At 46.4% G+C, this 24,768-nt stretch overlaps 2 protein-coding genes across 4 annotated transcripts; both read left to right on the top strand.

The window, feature by feature from the left end:
* The first annotated feature begins 2,715 nt into the window (after nucleotides 1–2,715).
* tmem176 (transmembrane protein 176) lies at nucleotides 2,716–15,922 on the top strand. 2 transcript variants are annotated; one of them, XM_030350897.1, is made up of 7 exons: nucleotides 2,716–2,963; nucleotides 3,166–3,348; nucleotides 3,770–3,880; nucleotides 13,321–13,377; nucleotides 13,518–13,667; nucleotides 14,485–14,601; nucleotides 15,401–15,922. In XM_030350897.1, the coding sequence occupies exons 2-7, from the start codon at nucleotides 3,223–3,225 to the stop codon at nucleotides 15,452–15,454; spliced, it is 615 nt and encodes a 204-aa protein (XP_030206757.1). In that variant the 5' UTR covers nucleotides 2,716–2,963; nucleotides 3,166–3,222; the 3' UTR covers nucleotides 15,455–15,922. The 2 variants fall into 2 exon arrangements, with proteins under 2 accessions (XP_030206757.1, XP_030206758.1); XM_030350898.1 differs by lacking the exons at nucleotides 2,716–2,963; nucleotides 3,166–3,348; nucleotides 3,770–3,880 and adding an exon at nucleotides 12,023–12,216.
* Nucleotides 15,923–18,972: 3,050 nt separating this feature from the next.
* Nucleotides 18,973–24,538, top strand: LOC115540934 (uncharacterized). 2 transcript variants are annotated; one of them, XM_030352608.1, is made up of 10 exons: nucleotides 18,974–19,385; nucleotides 20,505–20,576; nucleotides 20,930–20,980; nucleotides 21,712–21,854; nucleotides 22,020–22,123; nucleotides 22,224–22,375; nucleotides 22,969–23,280; nucleotides 23,596–23,735; nucleotides 23,847–23,950; nucleotides 24,051–24,538. In XM_030352608.1, exons 1-10 carry the CDS (start codon nucleotides 19,295–19,297, stop codon nucleotides 24,175–24,177), a joined length of 1,296 nt encoding a protein of 431 aa, XP_030208468.1. In that variant the 5' UTR covers nucleotides 18,974–19,294; the 3' UTR covers nucleotides 24,178–24,538. The 2 variants fall into 2 exon arrangements, with proteins under 2 accessions (XP_030208469.1, XP_030208468.1); XM_030352609.1 differs by lacking the exon at nucleotides 20,930–20,980 and having other exon boundaries at nucleotides 18,973–19,385.
* Nucleotides 24,539–24,768: the final 230 nt, after the last annotated feature.

A 24,768-nucleotide genomic window follows, 5' to 3' on the forward strand; every position in this document is an offset into this window, starting at 1 on the left:
TACTAGTACTATATGTGTCTATATTAGTACACAACCATACTAGTACTATACTATGTGTCTGAACTGGTACACTACCATACTAGCACTATGTGTCTATATTAGTACACTATCATACTAGTACTATACTATGTGTCTATATTAGTTCAATATCATACTAGTACTATACTATGTGTCTATATTAGTACACTATCATACTAGTACTATACTATGTGTCTATATTAGTACACTATCATACTAGTACTATACTATGTGTCTGAATTGGTACACTACCATACTAGCACTATGTGTCTATATTAGTACAATATCATACTAGTACTATACTATGTGTCTATATTAGTACACTATCATACTAGTACTATACTATGTGTCTATATTAGTACACTATCATACTAGTACTATACTATGTGTCTATATTAGTACAATATCATACTAGTACTATACTATGTGTCTATATTAGTACACTATCATACTAGTACTATACTATGTGTCTATATTAGTACACTATCATACTAGTACTATACTATGTGTCTGAATTGGTACACTACCATACTAGCACTATGTGTCTATATTAGTACAATATCATACTAGTACTATACTATGTGTCTATATTAGTACACTATCATACTAGTACTATACTATGTGTCTATATTAGTACACTATCATACTAGTACTATACTATGTGTCTATATTAGTACAATATCATACTAGTACTATGTGTCTATATTAGTACACTATCATACTAGTACTATACTATGTGTCTATATTAGTACACTATCATACTAGTACTATACTATGTGTCTATATTAGTACAATATCATACTAGTACTATACTATGTGTCTATATTAGTACACTATCATACTAGTACTATACTATGTGTCTATATTAGTACACTATCATACTAGTACTATACTATGTGTCTGAATTGGTACACTACCATACTAGCACTATGTGTCTATATTAGTACAATATCATACTAGTACTATACTATGTGTCTATATTAGTACACTATCATACTAGTACTATACTATGTGTCTATATTAGTACACTATCATACTAGTACTATACTATGTGTCTATATTAGTACAATATCATACTAGTACTATGTGTCTATATTAGTACACTATCATACTAGTACTATACTATGTGTCTATATTAGTACACTATCATACTAGTACTATACTATGTGTCTGAATTGGTACACTACCATACTAGCACTATGTGTCTATATTAGTACAATATCATACTAGTACTATACTATGTGTCTATATTAGTACACTATCATACTAGTACTATACTATGTGTCTATATTAGTAAACAACCATACTATACTAATTGTCTGTACTGGTACACTACCTTACTACTACTATACTATGTGTCTGTACTGGTATACTATCATACTACTACTATACCATGTGTCTGTACTGGTACACTACCATACTACTACTATACATGTGTCTGTACTGGTACACTACCATACTACTATACTGTGTGTCTAGCATACTACTACTATACTGTGTGTCTGTACTGCTACACTTCCATACTACTACACTGTGTGCATGTACTGATACACTACTATACTACTACGATGTGTCTGTAATGGTACACTACCATACCACTACTATACTGTGTGTCTGTGCTGATATAACCATATTACTACTATACCACCTACCAGAGTGCCAATGAACAGGGGAAGAATGAAGAGGGATTTGGGAAGACTGACGTCTAGGTAGTAGAGAGGACTGGAGAGCAGAAGCTGAGTGATCCCCAATAAGATAGCCACCACCTGGGGAGGCAGACAGGCAGACAGGTGAACAGGTGTTTGATCACAGCATACTGTCGCTGTACTGATCGGGACAAGGCTGGTGGGTTCATGGATCTTACGGCGGCAGCCTCCATGTCGAAGAGCGCCAGGACACGCCGAAGCCTGGGTTCAGATGCCGCTCCCTCTGAAAACATGTCTCTGGAAAACAGAGAGAGTGAGAGAAAGAGGAAACAGACTATCTTTCAACATCACATGAGGCTTCATGGAAAAACACTGAAGAGGAAACAGAGGAACTGGGGGGGGGGGTGGGGGGGCTGAGATAGTAAGAAAGAAATAGTTCTTCAGAACTTATAAAACACCCCCAGAGAGAGGAGAGGCGAGGAAAGGGAATGGGGGGAGACCAGAGGGGAGGAGACGGGTGAAGAGGAGAGAAGAGGAGAGGAGGAGTGCAGTCTCACTGATGGGTGAAGACGTTATTAACATGAAAACATTTTGAGCACAACTTCAGAACATAATAGGAAGCACAGCTGTCCGTTCCCTTACGACCCTCCTCTGTTCCCCATCTCCCACCCATTCTCTCACTCTCTCACCCTATCTCTCTCTCTCCCTCTCTGTTTCTCTCCAGCTGTCTTGCTCAACACTTTCCCGGCGGAACAATGTAGGAGGGACAGCAGGAAGAGCATCTTGGCTTCAACCCATAATGAGATTCTTGTTGCAAAACAAGAATTACAGAATAGAGTGAAAAAATAAAACGTCGTTTTAAAAATGGACAGCTCGGTATCATTGATCCGTCACTCCTGTCTCACGTAGGCCCGCGCCCTAGGAGGCATTAGATAAAAGGCGCGGTGCTACTCACCTCAATTAGCGTTTTCAAGCTGGTCACAGAAACGACGAATGACTTTGAGCTGAGAGAAGGGGGCGGGGGGCTGTTAAAGATATGAAGTCCAGAAAGCAAGACGAACCCTCTCCCAATGTAGTTCGGCAGCAGTGAGCAGACCTTCAGTCCGGCCGCTACGCGCAGGACAAACGCACGCAGGCACACTAGCCTACGCACTCACTCGCATACACGCACGCACGCGCCCATGAATAGGAGGAGGGCGGTTTCGGAGAATAGGGAACAAAGTTAGAAACGAAGGGATTGTGTTTTGGATCTGTGTCGCTTTCTGTTCCATTTCATTGTGATTCATCCGAGACAGACAGGTGACTATGCTGAAACCTTTTACTTAAATAAATCCCCCGCCGTCGGCGTTCTCAGTGTTTCTGTCTGCGTTACCAAACGAGACAAGCGTGTGCGTTTCAGCAGAACATCGCGATCGCTCCTCGCCAAATGTACTAAATTACCAGAATAACAACTTTAACCCTCTTCATTATGTAACAATTGTTTTGTCCCTCTTCACGGCAGCAACTTTGAAGAGACTGAACCACCTATTTTCTACATCATCCTCATCCTGATCCAGCCATGGCCGTGTCCATCTCAAGCGACCTGTTCGTCCGCGTGCACGAGGACGTTAACTTCACGAAAATAACGGAGAGACAACAAGCTCTGCGCGAGAGCCTGCAGAAGGGAGAGCCAAAAGCTCTAGGGGTGAGTGGGCGGAGGGATGAGCGGGAGAGAGAGAGAGAGAGAGAGAGAGAGAGAGAGAGAGAGAGAGAGAGAGAGAGAGAGAGAGAGGAAACAGACTAAACTTGCTACACCACGTGAGCGAGAAAGAGACGAGTGAGTGAATTAATGAAAAACATATGCCAAAAACACCAGGATCAGTGGAATACTGTTTTGTGTTAGTGCGTGCATGAGACCGTGCACGTGAGGTAAACACAAAGGTTTTGTGAGGGCTTAGGATCAGAGTCAAACATGATTCACTTATTCAAAACGTTCTAGACTAGAACTAAATCAGTATGTTAAGTTACATTACGGTTATATATATATATATATATATATATATATATATATATATATATATATATATATATATACATATATGTGTGTGTGTGTGTGTGTTCCCCAGGTCACCCAGTTGATGTTGGGCTTGTTGGTGGTGACCTACTCCTTCCCTCTGTGCCTCACCACCTTCTCTGAGGTCCTCAACACCGGGACCCCCTGGTGGAGCGGCCTGGTCGTAAGTGTGTGTGTGTGTGTGTGTGTGTGTGTGAATGTATGTGTGTTTGTTTAAGTGTGTTTACGTGTGTGTGTGTGTTTTTGTGTGTGTGTGTATATGCGTATATATATATATATATGTTTGTCTGTGTGTGATTGTGTGTATACATATGCGTGTGTATGAGTGCACTTGTATGTGTTGTGGTAACCCGGCTCAAGGAACAAGAGTCTCTGCTGCTCAAACTGCCAACAAGGCACGTTTATTAATTCCAAAGAACGGAAAAAAGGGGAATCACCCGTCAATGCTAACTATACAAATAAAGAGTCTGGGCTCCGTGAGCCACTGGGGACGCTGTGGTCGCGTCTCGCTGTCCCGGTATCCAGGAGAGGAGGTCCTTCCGTGTTCTCCTGTGGTCTTCTCTAGACCGGGTCCTGGGGCAAAGGTCCGTGCGGGTAGGGAATCACGGTCCGCTCTCTGCTCCTGCGTGGGTCACATACCTCCTGTGTTTTAGACTACATCTCAGCTTCTCTTTTATAGCCCTCACCTGGGTCTGATTGGCCTGGTACACAGGTGTCTCCCGTTGGCGTTGAGTGGGACCTTGCCAAAGCGACCCTTGGCGCCCTCTGGGGGAAAAGGGTGGTAGACAGCTCGTATTACCTGCCCTCTGGGCTTCCAGGCCCGCCGTGTCGGGGCCGGGTTGCCACACTCCTCCCCCCTTAGATGTAGCCCCGGGCGCCTCTGACTGCCCAGAGGCATGCGTCCCGACGGGACAGGGCATCAGCATTCGCGTGCTCCCGCCCTGGTCGGTGGTCCACTTTGAAGCGGTAGTCCTGTAGGGCCAGGAACCACCTTGTCACCCTGGCATTTGTATCCTTGGCGGTGGCCATCCACTTGAGCGGGGCATGGTCCGTCACCAGGGTGAACTCCCGGCCCAGGAGGTAGTACCGCAGCTTGTCTACGGCCCACTTGATGGCCAGGGCCTCCTTCTCCACGGTGGAGTAGTTCCTTTCGTTCGGGAGGAGTTTCCTGCTAATGTACGTCACTGGGTGCTCCTCCGCGTCCCGGAGCTGCGAGAGGACCGCTCCGAGGCCCACCTCTGAGCCAGAGTAAAATCAGGCGTTAATAGTATTGGCTCGGAGCATAGGGCCCGTTTGAGGAGACTGAATGCTCCTTCTGCTGCCTCCGACCACGTAACGCGGTCCGGCAGGGCCTTCCGGGTCAGGTCATGTAGGGGGCTTGCCAGGGTGGCGAAACTGGGAATCAACCTTTGATAGTAGCCTACCAGACCGAGGAATGACTTGACCTGCTTCTTGGAGGTGGGGCGGGGCCAATCCAGGATGGTCTTCACCTTGGCCTCCTGGGGTCGGACGTTCCCGCGTCCGACTCTGTAGCCCAGGTATGAGGCCTCCTCCATGCCCAGGCGGCACTTGGCGGTGAGGCCCGCCCTCCTCAGCTCCCCCAGGACCGCTCTCAGGTGTCTCAGGTGGATGTCCCAGCTGGCGCTATGGATGATGATGTCATCAATGTAGGCGGCGGCGTAGGCCTGGTGTGATCGCAGGAGACGGTCCATCATGCGCTTGAACGTGGCCGGAGCTCCATGCACCCCGAAGGGGAGCACCGTGTACTGGTATAGTCCCCCGGGGGTTGCAAACGCCGTTTTCTCCCGGGTGGGCTTGCTGAGGGGGACCTGCCAATATCCCTTGGTAAGGTCGAGGGTGGTGAGGTATCGAGCGGGCCCGAGCCGCTCGATGAGTTCGTCGACCCGGGGCATTGGGTACGCATCGAACTCCGAGACCTCGTTCAGCCTCCTAAAGTCATTGCAGAATCGAAACGATCCATCTGGCTTCGGGACCAGGACGATTGGGCTGGACCAGGCGCTGTGTGACTCCTCGATCACCCGGAGCTGGAGCATTTTCTTGACCTCCTCCCGTATGGCGACCCGACGGGCCTCTGGGACCCTGTACGGGGTTACGCGTACAGTGACGCCTGCCTCTGTTCGGATGTCGTGTTGAGCGACCGTTGTTCTCCCGGGTACCTCGGAGAACACGTCCTGGTGCTGCAACACCACGTCAGTGAGGTCTTGTTTCTGGGTGGGGCTGAGGTCCTCGCCCATCGGGACCTCCGGTACGCCTTGCCGGGCGACGAGGACCACGGGGACCGGCACCGGTGGGGTTGTCCCGGCCTTCCACTGCTTCAAGAGGTTGACATGATACAGCTGGGTGGGCTTGCGCCTCCCCGGCTGCCGCACCCGGTAGTTCACCTCCCCCACACGGTCAACCACCTCATACGGTCCCTGCCACTTGGCCAGGAACTTGCATTCGGCTGTAGGGATGAGAACCAGGACCCACTCCCCCGGCTGGAAGAGAGGCAGCTGGGCCCTGCGGTTGTAGGTCCGCGCCTGGGCCTGCTGTGCCTGGTGCAGATGCTCCCGTACTATGGGCCAGACCTGCGCCATTCTCTCTCGTACCTGCTCGACATGGTCCACTAGGGTACGATGGGGGGAGGGCCGGCTCTCCCAGGCTTCTTTAGCCAGGTCTAGTAGTCCCCTTGGCCGCCGTCCGTACAGCAGTTCAAAGGGGGAGAACCCTGTCGAGGCCTGAGGAACCTCTCTCACCGCGAAGAGGACGTGGGGGAGGAGCTGGTCCCAGTTCTTCCCGTCTACTTCCATGGCCTTCTTCAGCATGTGCTTTAAGGTTTTGTTGAACCTTTTCACCAGCCCGTCCGCCTGGGGGTGGTACACTGAAGTCCTCAGCTGCTTCACCTGCAGGAGACTGAGAAGCTCTTTTATCACACGCGACATAAAACATGACCCTTGGTCTGTTAAATAAATATATAAAGAATAATAACAGTAGTTGAGCACTCAACTAGGACTTTGACTCACCGTCCACTGGACCAGCTAACAAGCAGAATTGTCTCCTCCACGTTTCTCACTTGGTGATATCCCGTCAGGTGTGGCCTCAGGTGGTTCATGTGCTTCCCGCAAATCGGGCACTCTCTGTTGACATGCTGAGGAAATGGACAAATAATGGACAAATAATAAAATAAATATCCTCATTCAACCGAATTACAATTGCTCATCAAAATGCCAACCCGGTATCACGCGATTTCGAGCTCATGCGCACAAACATAGACATCTTATAGCATAGACGGAGGATTGGCTGCTGGGACGCGAGAAATACGGCCGCCATCTTGGAGTGGTCAACCGGGAGCAGCAACAGCAGCAGAAAGATAATGCCGGGCTGTTGTTCAGCGTATTCCTACTCAAGCGGGTGACCTCTCCAAGATGGCGGCCCCGCGCCTCGTCAGCGCCAGTAGGCGGTAGCATTCGATGCTCCGTCTATCATATAAGATGTCTATGCGCACAAACGTTATTAATCTATTGAATCGTGTCCCAAATTACGATTGTCCGACTTTTTTAGTGCTTCAGACCGAAATGTAAACCAATGCATAATGAATGGGAGCGTTCTCCTACAATTGACGTACAGTGCATCCTATAGTTATATATCTGTAGGCCTATACATTATTATCTAGTTATATATATATATATGTCAACATTTCTGATTTGTAAGCAGACCTCCTAAAAAACGACGTTTATTGTCGGAGAACTCTCCCATTCAGAATGCATTTGTTTACATTTCGTTCTGTGACGCACTAAGGCCACACTCACACTGGCAGATTTGAGCACGGTTATGTGTGGGTCACAGCCACGGCCAGATGGCCAAGTGTGAGTGCACCCACACTGGCAGATTTGAGCATGGTTATGTTTGAAAACAATCGTGATCTGCGACACGCTGCGCACAGATTAACGTTTCTGCGCATGAGCACGAAATAGCATGATACCGGGTTGAATATGCAGTGAAGATGGTGTTACACTGAAATAGTTACAAATTGAAATCACTTAAAACGTTCAAATTAGGACCCGTTAGAAGAACAAGACTGCTTACCATCTTGAAGTGTTTGAACAGAATAGATGAATGATTAAGCCGTGCAGCCGCTAACTGTATTGACAGTTAAGGTCCCCCTCCTTCAATCGGGGCGGACCGAGTTCGAATATAGTTTTTTCTGTTTCTGAGAGAATGTGAGCCTTCTTGTTTCTATTGTACGTGCGACCAACGCTACCAGCGGCCAAAGTTGAGCGACCAGAGCGTCAAAAGTTGAAAACTTTTTAACTTTATACAAATGACTATGACGCGCTTCAGCGGCCAAACACTGACAGCCAATCGGAATGTAGACGCTCTTCGCTTGCGTGGATCCCAGGGAACACCGGCATGCACTTTGGTTCCTACCTACCTTTATTCACTCACTGAACAAAATGTCGGCTGAAGTATTAATCGCGGCTGTAACTGGGCACCCGGTGTTGTACGACCCAACCCTTTTTCAGTTCAGAGATTGAAACGCCATAGTGGTTTGGATACCAAGTGATGATAAGCGGGAGTATTTATACATCTAGAACGTTCGTATTTAAGCGGGAATCATTTTCATTTGCTCTCCATGCCACCAATCTAACCAACCAATCGCGTGTAGCATGCTTTAAACAAAACCAAAAAAGTTTTTGAAATCGTCACATAAACAAACTAATCGACAAGACGAGGGAAATGACAAGGGATATATCTCTTGTCTTTTATCCCTCTATTCCCCACTATTCACGGAGCCTGAGGTGAATAATTGTTAATTAAATAGTCTAGATAGATATATAGCCTAGTTAAGTCTTTATTAATACCAAACGACACAAATCGTCGGGAATCCATTTAGGTGGTTCGGCCCACAGAGGACAGTAGCCTACAAGACCACACAGAACAAGTCTGACTGGACATACACACAATACATCACATTAAAACTAGACACGCGTTGATAGATAGATAGACGGATAGGCCTAGATAGATATGTTCCATTATTTGCCTTGCGGAGCCAACCAGTCCTGTGGGCGCCGCTAGGGATTTTGGGCCCCATGAAAAGAATGAAAGTTAAACAGTCATTATTTTTTCTGTATTATAATTTCATCATTAGGGGCCTCTCTGGGCCCCCCTCCATAATGGGCCCCTAGAATCCGTCTCCTTTACCCCCCCCTTTTCGGCGCCCCTATGTGCGCCAATGTCTTTGTTTTGAGTACGACGAATGAGCGCAGATCATGATTTGCAGATGCAGATCAGTGAAACATATTTTAACTAGCCTACTACAGCACGCAGGGTTTTTTGTTCTCGGTTGTAATTAGCCTACATTTTAGGAGTTTTTTTTATATTGGGGGGAATCACTGTCCTACTTGTTGTCGAAGGACTTTAGCCAACAAGCAAAACCGTCTCGGCAATATGGCCAAAGTGTATGGGAGAGTTCACTCTTTGAGATGGCCGTCTGTACTAAAAGCATACGGCTCCTTTAAATGGGTCTGCAAAATTGAATTGTACGTCATGAGCGACCAAAGCGAACAGAAATATTCGCAGCGAAACTTTTTGAGCGACCAAAGCTCCTGGTGTGGACGTACGGTAATGGTATCTCAGCCACTAGTTCGTACAGGAAAACCGACCTACAGCCACTGTAGGTCGTACAGGAAAACCGTCCATGAAAGACGCATTTAACAACGTAATGTATATAAGAGAGTCAGAGTGTCGATTTGGAAGTTGGAAGGTGTAATTCGTCAGTGTGACCATTGAACATGTGTGGATTTGGAAGTTGGAACCTTCCCAATTCTGACTTCCAAAACTACACATGAATGGTGACACTAAGTATTTAACAAACGAATAAACTATAAACAAATTATAAATAAACTACAAGTATTTATAATTTGTCAAAATCAAAACATGGTGACAAACACACCAACATCTACAGGGTTTTAAGTATATTCTATGTATAATATGTGTTGAGATTAATTTGACCATTACTTTTCCTAATTAAAAATGTCACTTCATCAGTAAACAAGACGATAAGACGGTCAACAATCAAACATTTATTCATTAATACTGTAACATTAGAACATTTAGGGAACAACAACCATCTCCTGGCTCCTTGAAACTCCTTTTGTTAAAAAGGCAACATTGGACCATTTAGATATGCATTAAATGCATATCTAAATGTGGGTGTATGTGGGTGACAAACTGGAGGTCCTCTTCCAAGAAGAATGAATGTGAAAAGGGTACGGAGGGTTGGGGCTGTGTACTCGGTGTCACTGTCGGCCCAGTGTTCAGGTACTCATCCCATGTATACCCTTGCAGTGAGGCGGGTGATGCAGGTGACCTTGGTGTGGACGGGGTCTCCCCGTCAAGGCTATGCGTTATTCCAGGACTGGCAAGGGCGGCTGAAGAGGTGGCCTGTGCTGTAGCAGTGCTGCCATCATGCTGCAGGGACATCGTGGCCTGCAGCTGATGGACTGCTAACTCCAGCCCTTCCACTCTCTTCTGCAGTGCAGTGCATGACATGCACTGCAGTGCATTGCATGTCATGCACTGCACTGCAGAAAAGAGTGGAAGGGCTATCCACTGGATGGATAGGCATGGGGCAGGGGTGGATGGGGAGGAAGCCAGGAATCCAGTGGCAACTGGTCCTGGAGAAGGTGGGGGAGGGGCCGATGGAGAGCGCTTGAGCGTGGTACATCCAACCTGGACACCATGGGTAAAGTTGGGCTTGTTGCCCTCAGCTCACCAAGCTTCTCCACAATAAGCCTCTGCCTGCAGAGAAGCATCTGCTCATCGACCTCCTGCAAGTTTATTTCAATGAATACAAATATTGAATCAATTATAAGGCAATTGTAAACACAATGTGGAGACAGATCCAAATGTATAACAAAAGTTTTCATTCTATATCCATTTCTTATTTCACTGTTTTATATTTGTACATTTTATAAGAATATCTTTTATTGACGTCCATTGTGTTCTGCTGCGTCATGGATATTTCCTATGTGGATCAATAAAGGTAGCATGTTGTTTTTTTTTTTTTAAGTGAACTCACGTTTGGAGGAAGTTGGTGGAGGTCCGCCAGGTGTCTGTCCAGGCGGGACAGGCCCACCTTGTCATAAACCCGGCAGGTCAGTTTACCTGTAACCCTAAAAACAAGAACAGTTTCCATCAAGCCTTGGCTGTTGATAGGGTTAGGAATAATTACATCTGAAACTACAGAATGCATTACTTGCAGACAATGCAGCAAGTGCTGTAGTGGAAAGAAAGGTTAAAATCTCGCGTGCTATCCCCACCCGACTAAAAAGCAACATTACCTCCCGGGCTACGGCCTTCGCGGTTGCGGCGCGGAGGGGTAGGGCTTCCGGGTACCGGGTGCAGTGGCGGTTTTAGGCACGGGCGACCCGGGCAGACTTTGGCATATTTGTGGGGGGCGGCAAATCACATGGGGGGGCGCCACGAGCAGTATAAAAAAAAAAATGCGCTGCGCAGCGGTTAACAATGAAGTACGACATAATATTGTGTGGGGAATAGGTATTTTGGCGCCCCCTCTGGCTGCAGGCGCACACTTGTTCGTATAGACGGAGTGATACCCTCACACCCCCCCCCCCCCGGTCAACAATCGCTGCCCGGGGCGGAACTGGACCTAGGATCACCACTGACCGGGTGGCATAGTCAATCATGACTAATATGTATCGATGTCCCCGGCTGGTCTTGGGGAGAGGGCCCACAATGTCTAGGGCCAGTTGGTCAAAGGGTACCTCAATGATGGCATCGGTATCAGCGGACTCCGGATCGAGGGTCTCGGGGCCGTCCGCTGGCACTCCGGGCACGCCTGGCAGTACTCCGTAACGTCCTTCTTTATCCCGGGCCAGTAGAACCGGTCTAGGATCCGTTCCCTAATCTTGTCCATGCCTAAGTGTGCCCCTAGGACGTGTGTGCGGGCCATGAAGAGAACTTTACTGGTGTACGGGCGAGGCACCACCAACTGCTCTACTATTACTCCCGCCCTCTCGGTTACCCTATACAAAAGGCCTGATCTGGTGCAGAAGTGCGGGTACGGTAGGGTACTCACCGAGTCCCTGGCGCGACCGTCATGGGCGAAAACGTGGCTCCAGGCGTGTTTCAGGGTGTCATCCTGCAGTTGGGCGGTGGCGAACTGTCCGGGATGGTCCGACCCCCTGCCGGATGGGGGGGGGGGAAGTCCGAGAGCTCCGTGAGGGGGGAACTCTCCGTCTCTCCTAATCCGGCAGGTCGTTCCGACGCTGTCAGGGTGTCGGGGGTCCCCGGGGCCGGCGGGTCCAGGCGATGAGTCTCGCCGGGTGGGCGGGCTGGTGTGCCTGGTGGTGTGGGGCCGTCTCTTCCGGTGCCGTCTCCCTCTCCAGATGTCTCAGCTGGGGAGGAGTGTGGTGCCCGGGCTCCGTAAGCGTGACGAACTGGTTGTCGGTGTCGCCTCGGCTGCGGTCCGTGCGGGTAGGGAATCTCCCTCCGCTCTCTGCTCCTGCATGGGTCACATACCTCCTGCTCCTGTTTTTTAGACTACATCGCAGCTTCTCTTTTATAGCCCTCACCTGGGTCTGATTGGCCTGGTAAACAGGTGTCTCCCGTTGGCGTTGAGTGGGACCTTGCCAAAGCGACCCTTGGCGCCCTCTGGGGGAAAAGGGTGGTAGACAACTCGTATTACCTGCCCTCTGGGCATCCAGGCCCGCCGTGTCGGGGCCGGTTGCCACAGTGTGTGTGTGTGTGTGTGTGTGTGTGTGTGTGTGTGTGTGTGTGTGTGTGTGTGTGTGTGTGTGTGTGTGTGTGTGTGTGGTGTGTCTGGGTGTCTATGCGTGTTTGTGTCTGTGTTTGTCGGTGTGTGTCTATATGTCACTGTTTGTGCATGTGTGTGCGTGTATGTATGTGTCTGTGTGTGCGTATGTGTGTGTGTCTGTGTGAAGCGTCCCATGAGTACGGGTCGGCCCGTACTGGTGCTTTTCCACACTGACCCCCCTGAGACTTTGGAGCTCCGTCAGAGGGCTGGACCTTCCACTGGCCAGCTTATCAGAACCCGGTTCTCCGTGTTCTGAAGGTCTCAGGTTCTAGCTGGACCTGCGCTCAGTACATGTGCTTCTGTCTGCGGGCCAAAGGTCCAGGCCAACACCAGAGGGAATGCTTGTTATCAGGTGTAGACATGTCTGTTGCTCTCCACCTGTGGGCTAACCTGGTGGATCTCACCTGGTGGGCTCACCTGGTGGATCTCACCTGTGGGCTAACCTGGTGGATCTCACCTGGTGGTCTCACCTGTGGTCTCACCTGGTGGTCTCACCTGGTGGATCTCACCTGGTGGATCTCACTAGGTGGATCTCACCTGGTGGTCTCACCTGGTGGTCTCACCTGGTGGATCTCACCTGGTGGTCTCACCTGTGGTCTCACCTGGTGGATCTCACCTGGTGGTCTCACCTGTGGGCTCACCTGGTGGATCTCACCTGGTGGATCTCACCTGGTGGTCTCACCTGGTGGATCTCACCTGGTGGTCTCACCTGGTTGATCTCACCTGGTGGTCTCACCTGTGGGCTCTGTGGGTGTGTGTTGCAGTTCATTGCAGCCGGAGTGACCGCTATTATCACGGAGAAGCGCTGCACCATCAAGAGTGTAAGTCTGTCACACACACACACACACACACACACACACACACACACACACATGTCTGGGTTGCGGACAATATTGCCTTTTTGTCTTCATGTAGTTGTTTAGCTGCTTCAGTGTCTCGTTGTCTTCATGTTTTTGTCCAGCTGCGCGTGTGTATGCTGGTCACACTTGGGTCCGTGCTGGTGTCCCTGGTAGCAGCGGTGGTCTACATCACAGACCTGGTCAAGAACCCAGAGATCCCCTGTGTAAAGTCACAGGGGTACGGCATGTGTGAAGACCCGTACTACGTCAATGTGAGTCTGCCTCCCTGACTGTCTGTCTGCATGTCTGTCTGCCTCCCTGACTGTCTACCTGCATGTCTGTCTGTCTCCCTGACTGTCTGTTTGCATGTCTGTCTATCTGTCTCAGTGTCAGTCAGTCTGTCAGTTAGTCAGTATGACTGTCTGCCTTTTAACTTTTTAACTTTGTCTTTATTTTCTATTTTAATACAAAAATGCCTTTTTAACTTTCTATTTTACCCATTTCTTTGCATATGTTTTCTTTTACTTATATATTATTTTATTTTATTGTACGACAATGTTTATATGTGAAGCACTTTGAGTCAGCCTTGTGTATGAAAAGTGCTGTATAAATAAAGTCGCCTTGCCTGTCTGTCAGTTAGCCAGTCTGTCTGCCTGACTGTCTGTCTGCATGTCTGTCAGTCAGTCTGTCTTCCTGGCAGTCTATCTGCATGTCTGTCAGTCAACCAGTCTGCCTGTCTATCTGCATGTCTGTCTGTGGTGTGAGCAGCTGATGGCGCCCTCATTACGTGTTTAAAGGGAGAATAGCCCTGTCGTTTTTGCAGGAGGACCTCCGCTAAAACACAGGTGGTTCAAATATCAGCGATTAATACAACACAGTCGTTTGATAGGAGCGTGTGTGAGGGTCTTCGAAACGCGCATCTGAGCGGGCTTGAGGGAGGGTGAACGGCCAATAACAAACCAACACTCTGGAAACGTCGGAAGTAGCACACCAACCCAAACTGAACTGGTTTCAGCTGAAGTGTGTGTGTGTGTGTGTGTGTGTGTGTGTGTGTGTGTGTGTGTGTGTGTGTGTGTGTGTGTGTTTCAGAAGCTGAGTCGAGGGGTGAAGTCATCTCTCTTCTTATTCACGTTGACCCAGACCACGATCTCCTCGACCTTCTGCTTCCTGCTCTACCGCGTCAGAAACAATTTCTCCCAGTACTCGGTAAGGCTATTTCATGAAAACCCACAGAAGACAGCCGTCTTCTTGACAACCCACAGACAACACCACGACACCATGAGAACACACAGACGACAGCCGACACAATGACAACCCACAGTCAACACCATGACAACCCACCTTCAGCACCATGACAACCAACAGACTACAGCCGACATCATGACAACCGGCAGACAACAGAATGACAACCCACAGACGACACCAGGACCAATACGTACACCAAAGTACAATACCAGAAAACGACCAAAGTAAAATACCAGAAAACTACTCAAGTACAATACCAGATATCTATTAAACTACAATATCAGAAAAGCAAAATAGAAAAAGTACAATAGAAGAAAACAACGTAAGAACAATGTAAGAAAACCATTTAAGAACAATAGAAGAAACAACTTAAAGGTGACCTATTATACCACCAGGTGTGAGTGTGATTAGCCATTACAAGCCGTTTTGATAATCGGCCTCTTCTGACATCACAAGTGGGCGTATCCACCTATAAGTATGACGGATAGATGAGCAACGTTTGCTACAATCCACTGCGTAGGCTGGTAGACTGATCTATCCAGCACACATCTAGGTGGACACGCCCACTTGCGATGTCAGAAGAGGCAGATTTTCACGGCTTGTTATGGCTAATCACACTCACACCTGGTGGTATAATATGTCCCCTTTAAGTGCAATAGCAGAAAAAAACTTAGGGACTAAGGTTTTTGGGAATTAATATTGTGCTCTTCCTGTCATGTCTCCATGCTGTTTTCTTCCTCTCTATCTCTCTCGCTCTCAGACTCTCAACGAACAGGCCTTAGACACGCCCACATCAGTCATTCCCCCTGACTGAAGCTGACCTGTGATTGGACGAGGCAGTATCATCATCCTAGACGCTGATGTGTCACATGTCTGTCACTCAAACTGCCATCCTAGAGAGAGGGAGGAGGGAGGGGAAAAGGGAGGGAGGGGAAAAGGGAGGGAGGAAGGAGGGAGGGAGGAGGGAGGGAGGGAGGGAGGGAGGAGGGAGGGAGGAGGGAGGGAGGGAGGGAGGGAGGGAGGAGGGAGGGAGTTGTGAGCAATGAAATGTTGTTGAAGACCAACTAAGGTGGTTCGGGGAGAAGGTGTTTCTTCTACACGTTGTGATTTTAGTTTGGTTGTTAATCGTTTGTCCTCTTGGGTCTTGGGATTTTTTTTACATGTAAAAATGTGTTTGTGTTTTGCTCCCTCCAAAATTTACATCTTCTGTACCGCCTCACATATTCTTATATATTTTCTACTAAATAAAACCACAGGCCTTTCTGTGCTATCAAAGAGCTAAGAGGACGGCTTTTCAATCAGTGTTGAACTATAGTAGCCAGGCATCGATGGACGAACTGAAACTGAATCTCCCCTGGGACCTCCCCGTTAATATTCCATTAGGGGCGTCACCAACGGGCGCAGACAAAAAGTCCTCTGGACACGATTGGATAGGCCTTCAACCAATCATAGCAACGAAACGGGTGATGTAGCGACTGTAACCGTGCTACGAAAAAAACACATATTTTATCGCAATAAAAGTGCAGTCGTTATACTGCCTTGATAGCGTAATCAACACAACGTTCTTTATCAGCGGCAGCCAACTTGTCTCTACGGCGCTCCGCTGACCGTCATCGTATTTATCCCGCCTCATATTAGACAAACGGTTGTGATTGGTTGGAAGAGTATTGGGTTCACTTGAGAAAATTATTTCTGACTTAACAACCTAATGTTCTAGAATTCGGAGAAAAGTATTTGCGTAAAAAAAATCTCTGCTAACCATCTTAACCCTCCAAAGTTGATTCCAAGTCCAACAAATATTGGAAAAAAAATCTGATTTCGTAAACAAAATACTCAGAAACGGACACACAAATATGAATAATTAGATAGACAAGATGTTGCGGTACTGACTGATTACTTTTTTGGAACGGAAATGTGTACCTGTCACAGATAGCATGACTGACCCTGAAGCGACCTCTAACCCAACATATCTTTAGATGATGACCAGAAGATAATAAAAGGTCCTGGCTGTGAGGAAACATCCTGTGAGCTGCAGATATCAAACTCAGTCTGTCGGCCTCTCTCACACTGTTGGTCGAGGGATGTTTAAACATGAAAATAAATGACGAGTTGATAAAGGGAACAATCAGGACCAAATCATGTCCATGGGGTTTTAGCTGAGTCTATGTAGTCTTTAAATCTGTTACCCTGAGCAACTGTTTCTGATCAAGTTAATGGAACAGATGGTCTTCACACAAATGATCATGATGATGCATCAGAGTGAACATCTACAACTAGCCTTTCGTCAAACAGTATTTTAGAGAAACAATAGAACATGCAGGGTGTAGAGGAACCAGGGAACCAGCGGGTGTAGAGGAACCAGGGAAGCTGCGGGGTGTAGAGGAACCAGGGAACCTGCAGGGTGTTGAGGAACCAGGGAACCTGCATTTATATTCAGGGTATTTAGCAGACGCTTTTATCCAAAGCGACTTACAATAAGTACATTTGTCATAAGAAGTGCAACAATATATCGCTGTCAGTACAGTAAGGATGTTCATAGAACCAAGTGCAAGTACAACAATCGCTAGGCTAACCAATTCCCTGTGTTACAGCAATGATAGCAGCTACTGCAGTTGCTACACAGTGAAGTACTATAATACAATACAACACAATACAATACAATGTACAATGGTGGCCAGAAGGGGGAGGGTGGCTATGCAGAGTCGAGGTGGACTCTGAACAGGTGAGTCTTGAGTTTTTTTCGGAAGGTAGTGAGCGACTCTGCGGTCCTGAGAATGGCAGGGAGCTCGTTCCACCACTGAGGTCCCAAAACCGAGAAAAGTTGTGACTTTGCTGATCGACCTTTGCTAGCTCTTAGCGATGGCGGTACCAGGCGTCCAGCTGAGGTAGTTGCGCGGAGGGTTCGAGCTGAGGTGTGTGGCTTTACCAATGCTTGGAGGTAGGCAGGGGCAGTTCCATCGACTGCCTTGTATGCCAGTACCATCGTCTTAAGCTACTACAGGGAGCCAGTGGAGGTCCCGTAAGAGGGGGGTCACATGGGAGAACTTCGGTAGGTTGAACACGAGGCGCACTGCCGCATTCTGGATGCACTGCAAAGGTTTAATCGCAGAGGCAGGAAGTCCAGCCAGAAGTGAGTTGCAGTAGTCGAGGCGGGAGATGACCAGTGATTGGACTAGAAGCTGAGCTGCTTCCCTTCTGAGGAAGGGCCGGATTCTGCAGATATTGTAAAGTGCAAATCTGCAGGATCGGGCCACCGCAGTGATGTTTGCGGTGCAGCATAACTAATTATCCAATACCACACCGAGGTTTCTGGCCGTTGGAGAAGGAGATAGAGTGATGTTCTCAACGGTGACCAGTAAGTCCATGTGTGGGCAATCTTTCCCTGGGATTAGGAAGAGCTCGGTTTTGTTGAGATCATCATGATCCTTTGTGTGAAGACCATCTGTTCCATTAACTTGATCAGAAACAGTTGCTCAGGGTTACAGATTTAAAGATTACATAGACTCATCTAAAACACCATGGACATGATTAGGTCCTGATTTGTCCCTTTATCAACTCGTCATTTATTTTCATGGTTAAATATCCCTCGACCAACAGAGAGAGAGAAGCCGACAGACAGAGTTTGACATCTGCAGCAAGAGGGTTTGTAGCGTTTCCTGTCAGCAGCAGCTTGGCCTCTGGTACTTCTAGTGTATCGTGTGGATCTCACAGGATGTTTCCTCACAGCCAGGACCTTTGATTATCTTCTGGTCGTGCATTTCATCATCTAAAGATATGTTGGGTTACAGGTAAAAAGTTCTGAAACTCATCATGGAGACAAAAGTGCTACATTATAAGAATAGATAGATAGAGATGTTGGATTCTTAAAAATACATGGTTTTATTATTATTCATGAGTAGAATAAGCTAACTAGCTCCCTCACTTTTACACAACACTAACACAATAATCTTTCAGGGGAGAATGCAGGAACTGCCTACATATACTTTCTAGTATACAGCTTGACCCCTCCTAGACATGTCCACTGCCTTCTAGTTTAGTATGTCTGCATGTAAATAATTTGCATAGCCAATTTTACAGGAGGAAAGGGTTGTTGGTTTTGCAGGAGCTTTGTGTGAGTGAGTGAGTGAGTGAGTGAGTGAGTGAGTGAGTGAGTGAGTGAGTGAGTGAGTGAGTGAGTGAGTGAGTGAGTGAGTGAGTGAGTGAGTGAGTGAGTGAGTGAGTGAGTGAGTGAGTGAGTGAGTGAGTGAGTGAATGAGTGAGTGAGTGAGTGAGTGATTTGGTGAGAGTGTGTTAAGTGTGTGTTTGAGTCTGTGTGTGTGTGTGTGTGTGTGTGTGTGTGTGTGTGTGTGTGTGTGTGTGTGTGTGTGTGTGTGTGTGTGTGTGTGTGTGTGTGTGTGTGTGTGTGTGTGTGTGTGTGTGTGTGTGTGTAAAATGATGGCGTCTGATAATTTATAGTATGTCGCTTTGGATAAAAGCATCTGCTAAATGCCCTAAATGTAAATGATAAGAGTAGAAAAAATATTGGCTGACAGTGATGGTTCAGAATGAAAGCAGATGATTGGTCAGGATTAAAACATGTGACGTGGTTCCTCCAGCTGATAAAGCCGGGCTGAAGCCTGAGAGCTGAAGGAGTGGAGCCGTCCAGAGAGGAACCATGGAGCCCGTCCTTGAGCTGGACCCTGGACCCCCTGAGGAACCTGAGGACACGTCTCTGGACAGGAGGCGGACCAGGAAGGGGAGATCTGGTAGGAGCCTTTTTAGAGGATGTAGAGCGAATAAACCACCAGTAATAAAATAAGTTTTATGTTCAATAAATCTCAAGAATTAGATTTGGCCAACGTTTGAGGCCAAAGTGCCCAACCTGCTGCGCCAAGGAAATGATGCTGGCATAATGATTTATGTGTATGTTCAAGGCAAACGATAAAAATTTGCTTCCAGAACAAACGATGCAGACGTGTGTTTCGTGATATATGTATGGACATAATCACAGGTCATTGGGTCTGATAAACTTACATTTATGTGATCAGTTAATATTGAGTAGCTACAACAAATGACAGAGTGCAGCTGTAGGAAACACATGTTTATTATTTCATTAATACTTGTTAGTGGCAGCTTACATTACAGAGATATAGATAGTACATCTCAATAAAGTGTTCTTATATCTTCAGCAGAGTTACAGTCAGAGCCGTAGCCAGGGTTTAGAAATAAGTGAGGTAGACAAATAGACAACAAACTAAATATTGAGTGCTATTTTTGCACATCAATTGAATATCAGTGTCCAGATGAGTAAAAATAGATGAGTCTTGAAATAAGTGTCCAGATGAGTCTTGAAATAAGATCAATCCCGAACCAATGGGTTCCTGCATTCTTCTCCCCTGGATGATTATTTTGTTAGTGTTGTGTAAAAGTGAGGGAGCTAGTTAGCTTATTCTACTCATGAATAATAATAATAATAAAACTATATACATTTTTTAAGAATACAACATCTCAATCTATTGTCCTTATAATGTGATGAGGGATGAGTTTCATGAACTCTTCATGAGTTTTTGGGTTGTATCTTCATCGTTGAATGCACTTATTGGGAGCCGCTTTGGACAAAAGCATCAGCTAATTAATTTATGTAATTAATGAAATTAATGTCTGGACTGTGAATGATATCCATGCAGTTTTAATATATCAGAATGTACATCACTGTTTGTGTGTGTGTGTGCGTGTGTGTGTGTGTGTGTGTGTGTGTGTGTGTGTGTGTGTGTGTCTGCGTGTGCGTGTGTGTGTGTGTGTGTGTCTGTGTGTGCGTGTGTGTGTGTTTGTGTATGTGTGTGTGTGTGTGTGTGTGTGTGTGTGTGTGTCCTGCCGCTGAACAGTTCTAAAGCTGTACGTCTGTGTCGCTCTGCTGTGTTTTCTACAAGCCACTCTCAACATCTCCCTGCGTCTCTGTGAGTCTAAATGAATTAATCCTTTATTATTAAGAATACTGGTCATAATAATGATACATGAATAATAATAATCCACAATGTTATTATTAGTAAAACAATGATAACAAAACATAATCCATGATAATGGCACTAAAATAACAATAATAATAATATTACAACATAAAGATTGCAGTGAAACAGTAACACCTACTACAACTAAAACTCGAGTCTCAGATAACCCTGATCCTAATTCAACTCCTTGTTCATAATGACCACTAAAGGACTTTGAGTTTGATTGGCTGCGGGTCCTGTTCAGAGACTATTCTGTTCTGGTTTAGAGCTCATTTCTGCGGTACTCCTCTCTCCTGTCCTAGACTCAGCGACATCTTGGACGAAAGGGAGAGAGCACCTGATGGATTCACTTGGTGAGTTTTTTATAATCGATTTCAATGTTACTAGATTAGTCACGATATTAAACTTACTTACAAAAATAGTTTCTTCTTTTGGGATTTATGTTTGAATATCCTCTCATACTAAAAATATAAATAAATCTATAGTCAGGCTCAAAGTGCATAGACAGTGTTGTACTGCAGCAGTACAACACCGATGCTAGCAGTACTACTGCTAGCATCGTGGTACTGTATTTGTTGTAGTCTTCTCCAGCAGGGAGAGCCGTAGAGCCAGAACAGAGGAGCTTCTCTGTCATGCGCTCCAAACGCCGAGGGCTCACTCACAAACCGACGAGGACCCTCAATTGTAGTACAAAAGGAACTTTTAAAGTTTGCGGGGTTAACATGCTATATATTTTTTCTTTCTTTTAATACAAACTAAAAAGACATGAAACATTAAATTTCCCCCCCAAAAAAAGATCTGAGGTGGGGGATCCCTTCCTTCCCCCCCAAACAAATCGCACCTTGCAGTAGCTCTGTGACTTCAGGTTTCTATTGTGGTCTACTACACAAGGTCAGGTCTCTATTGTCGTCTATAATCAAAGTCATGTATCTATTGTGGAGAATACTCAAGGTCAGGTCTCTATTGTGGTCTAGTCACACGGTCAGGTCTCTATCCTCTAGAGTTATTTCTGGGTCACATATAATTAAAACAGTAACATAACAAAGGCCATATGATTATAAAGGTTTTCCATTACATTCAACAGCTGGTGTGACACGCCAGGGCTGGCTATATTTCGACCAGAGTCTCTACTTTATTTCTACAACCAAGAAGACCTGGATGGCCAGCAGAGACTTCTGTCTGAACAAAGACGCAGACCTGCTAGTTATCAACAGCAAAGAAGAAGAGGTAACAGAGGCTGTGTGTGTGTGTGTGTGTGTGTGTGTGTGTGTGTGTGTGTGTGTGTGTGTGTGTGTGTGTGTGTGTGTGTGTGTGTGTGTGTGTGTGTGTGTGTGTGTGTGTGTGTGAAAGCAGTGTTGTCATGACAACAGATACTATTAATATTTGAAACAGGGGTTTGTTGCAAAATTGGAGGAAGGTTCCTGGATTGGACTTCAGATTGGCCGAGAAACAAAGGGGATCTACAAGTGGGTGGATGGTACCAACTTGACTTCAAGGTAAGGCTGATGACTCCATCCAGCACCCTCTCCTTTCTGTGAGCAACAGAGTGATATCACCTCAACACTGGGCTCAACTTTCTACTTTTTATGGTTTCAGTACCGGGCATGCATTAATCTTTCCGTATGGCTATGATGGCTGTGCAGTAACAGCTGACCAATTGGAGACGAGGTCGTGTGACTCTCAAAACAACTGGATCTGTGAGAAGGTCAACGTCCTGGAACATCTGGAAGCTGAACTGAACAAAGAGGGTCTGAAGACTCTTATTAATTATTGTTTTAAGGTGTTTCTTTGAACTGTGTAACTTAAGTTGATGCTTAAGTTTGGGTTAAGTTCAACTTAACCCAAACTTCGCCACACAGAAAGGCCCCTTTTAGCTGGCATAACTGAGTAATTAAATAGTAGTAATGCATGGTCTGAGAGGACGACGCCTACTCTAGGCTTGCTCAATGGTGATTGGTGGTGCTGCCTTCATATAAAGAGCCCTAGGTAGCCACTCCCTTTAAAGGTAAATGCCTCCCAGCGTTGGTCCTCCGCTGTGCTGATGGGGCCTCTTCCCAGACCAATCAGTACTATAACGTTTGAACACTAATGTCCCATCACATAACCTTCTGCTCTGGGTTGCAGGTAGAAAATGAATACAGTGGATAAAAAATGACATACTGCCATTGGTAAACGTCTCAGTGTTGACCACATTACACTCGCCGGGCATTTGATCATTATTAAGGGGTTCACGTTCACTGCACACTAAATGGCTGTGGAAGTTCTAAATGTATAAATTGCGATTGAAGCTGTTTGCATTCCTGTTGTAGAACAAAGTTCACTCATCTCGTCTTCCTTTCAGGGATGCCCAATGAGAAGGAGGAGGAGGAGGCACCCGCTATCACAGCATTCAAGGATAATTATATTGGGTCCTTGGGCGACACAGTCATCTTATACTGCCGTGCCAGTGGCCAGCCAAAACCCACCATCGAGTGGCTATACAACGGCCGGCCTGTGAAGAGGGACAGGACAGACAACAAACCAGAGCCTTTAGTCTTTGTGGAGGGGGAGGACCTCATCGTCAGAAGTGCGAGGCCTGGTGTGGACACAGTCAGCTGCTTGGCGAACAACAGCGCTGGCACAGCCAATAAGACCGCCATGCTGTTAGTCGTTGGTAAGAACTGGACTGCTGGATCAGATGTTCTGCAATAACGCATTGTATTCTACTACACAAGGTCTCTATTTTGACCAAACACACAAGGCCACGTCTCTATTGTGGTCTACTAAACAAGGTCAGGTTTATATTGTGGTCTACTACACAAGGTCAGGCATTTAAGTTGGTCTATTAAAGTATGGTTTATATTGTTGCCTACCAAAGGTCAGGTTTCTATTGTGGTCTACTACACAAGCTCAGGTTTATATTGTTGCCTACTAAAGGTCAGGTTTCTATTGTGGTCTACTTCTCAAGGTCTTTCTTTAAATTCAACAGAATTGACACCAGAGGGCTGGAGGATTTTCAACCAGAGTCTCTACTTTGTTTCAATGACTAAGAGGAACTGGACGGCCAGTAGAGACGACTGCCTGCAAAGAAACGCAGACCTGGTGGTTATCAACAGCAAAGTAGAAGAGGTAACAGAGGCTGTGTCTGTCTGCGTGTGTGTGTGTGTGTCTGTGTGGTTAAATGTTTCATTCAGCCAGGTGTGTGTTCATGACAGCAGCTGTTATTCATATTTGAAACAGGAGTTGGCTACCAAATGGTGGCTCAGAACCTGGATTGGACTGAGACTGGACCGAGACACAGAGGGGACCTGGAAGTGGGTGGATGGTAGCAACGTGACTTCAAGGTAATGCTGATGACTCCATTCAGCAGCCTCCCTTCTCTGAGAGTGACAGGGTGATATCACCTTAACACTGGGCTCAACTTTATATTCCTTCTCGTTTCAGTTCCTGGCTGTCCGGTCATCCAAACCTTCCAACTATCACAGAAGCCTGTGCATTAGGTGACAACAGCCAGTTGATTCCTACACCCTGTGCCTCTCAAAATTATTGGATCTGTGAGAAGACTGTATAGTAGCTTGGGACAGAGGCTGATATGATGGATTGTGTACCGAGCTTTACTTCCGGATCTGTGAGAAGGTTGCAGTCCTTGAACATCTGGATGCCGTCCTGAACAAAGAGCGTCTGTAGGCTTTGTTTGTATTGGTCGGTTGAGACGTTGATCCTTTCTATTCTCTGCACATCATAGGATACTACTTATATTTGAGGTAGGCCAACACGTCTCTGTTGAGCTTAAGCATCGCCAACTCTCAATACAGATTTGAATTTTGTTGTATCCAAAACTTTCGCTTGAATATTATCAAGGCTATATTTACTCTGTACTGTACTTACTGTACTTTAACCTGTAAGAACAATAAAGTACCATCTGATCTTGACCTTTCAATGCATTGTATCTTGGTACAGATAAATATTAGTGTACTAATACTGTCAATAAAAGTATTACAGTTCTACTCCAATACTACTACGCTACTCTACTCAGTACCTACCACTGAACTACAACTTTAGTACCACTAGGGTAACATACTACTACAGTAATGATACAGTACCACTTCACTAATCAGTACTTCTGCAGCCTTACGACAGTGCTTCTACAGATTGACTTCAT

The sequence above is a fragment of the Gadus morhua genome, chromosome 3, assembly GCF_902167405.1.
Source record: "Gadus morhua chromosome 3, gadMor3.0, whole genome shotgun sequence".
Lineage (NCBI taxonomy): Eukaryota > Metazoa > Chordata > Actinopteri > Gadiformes > Gadidae > Gadus > Gadus morhua.

Coding starts and splice junctions, on each gene's coding strand:
- tmem176 (XM_030350897.1), top strand. CDS start 3,223: ATGGCCGTGTCCATCTCAAGCGACCTGTTCGTCCGCGTGCACGAGGAC. Junction 13,668..14,484: donor AAGACCCGTACTACGTCAAT/GTGAGTCTGCCT, acceptor TGTGTGTTTCAG/AAGCTGAGTCGAGGGGTGAA. Junction 14,602..15,400: donor ACAATTTCTCCCAGTACTCG/GTAAGGCTATTT, acceptor TCTCGCTCTCAG/ACTCTCAACGAACAGGCCTT.
- LOC115540934 (XM_030352608.1), top strand. CDS start 19,295: ATGGAGCCCGTCCTTGAGCTGGACCCTGGACCCCCTGAGGAACCTGAG. Junction 20,981..21,711: donor GCACCTGATGGATTCACTTG/GTGAGTTTTTTA, acceptor TACATTCAACAG/CTGGTGTGACACGCCAGGGC. Junction 23,281..23,595: donor CGCCATGCTGTTAGTCGTTG/GTAAGAACTGGA, acceptor TAAATTCAACAG/AATTGACACCAGAGGGCTGG.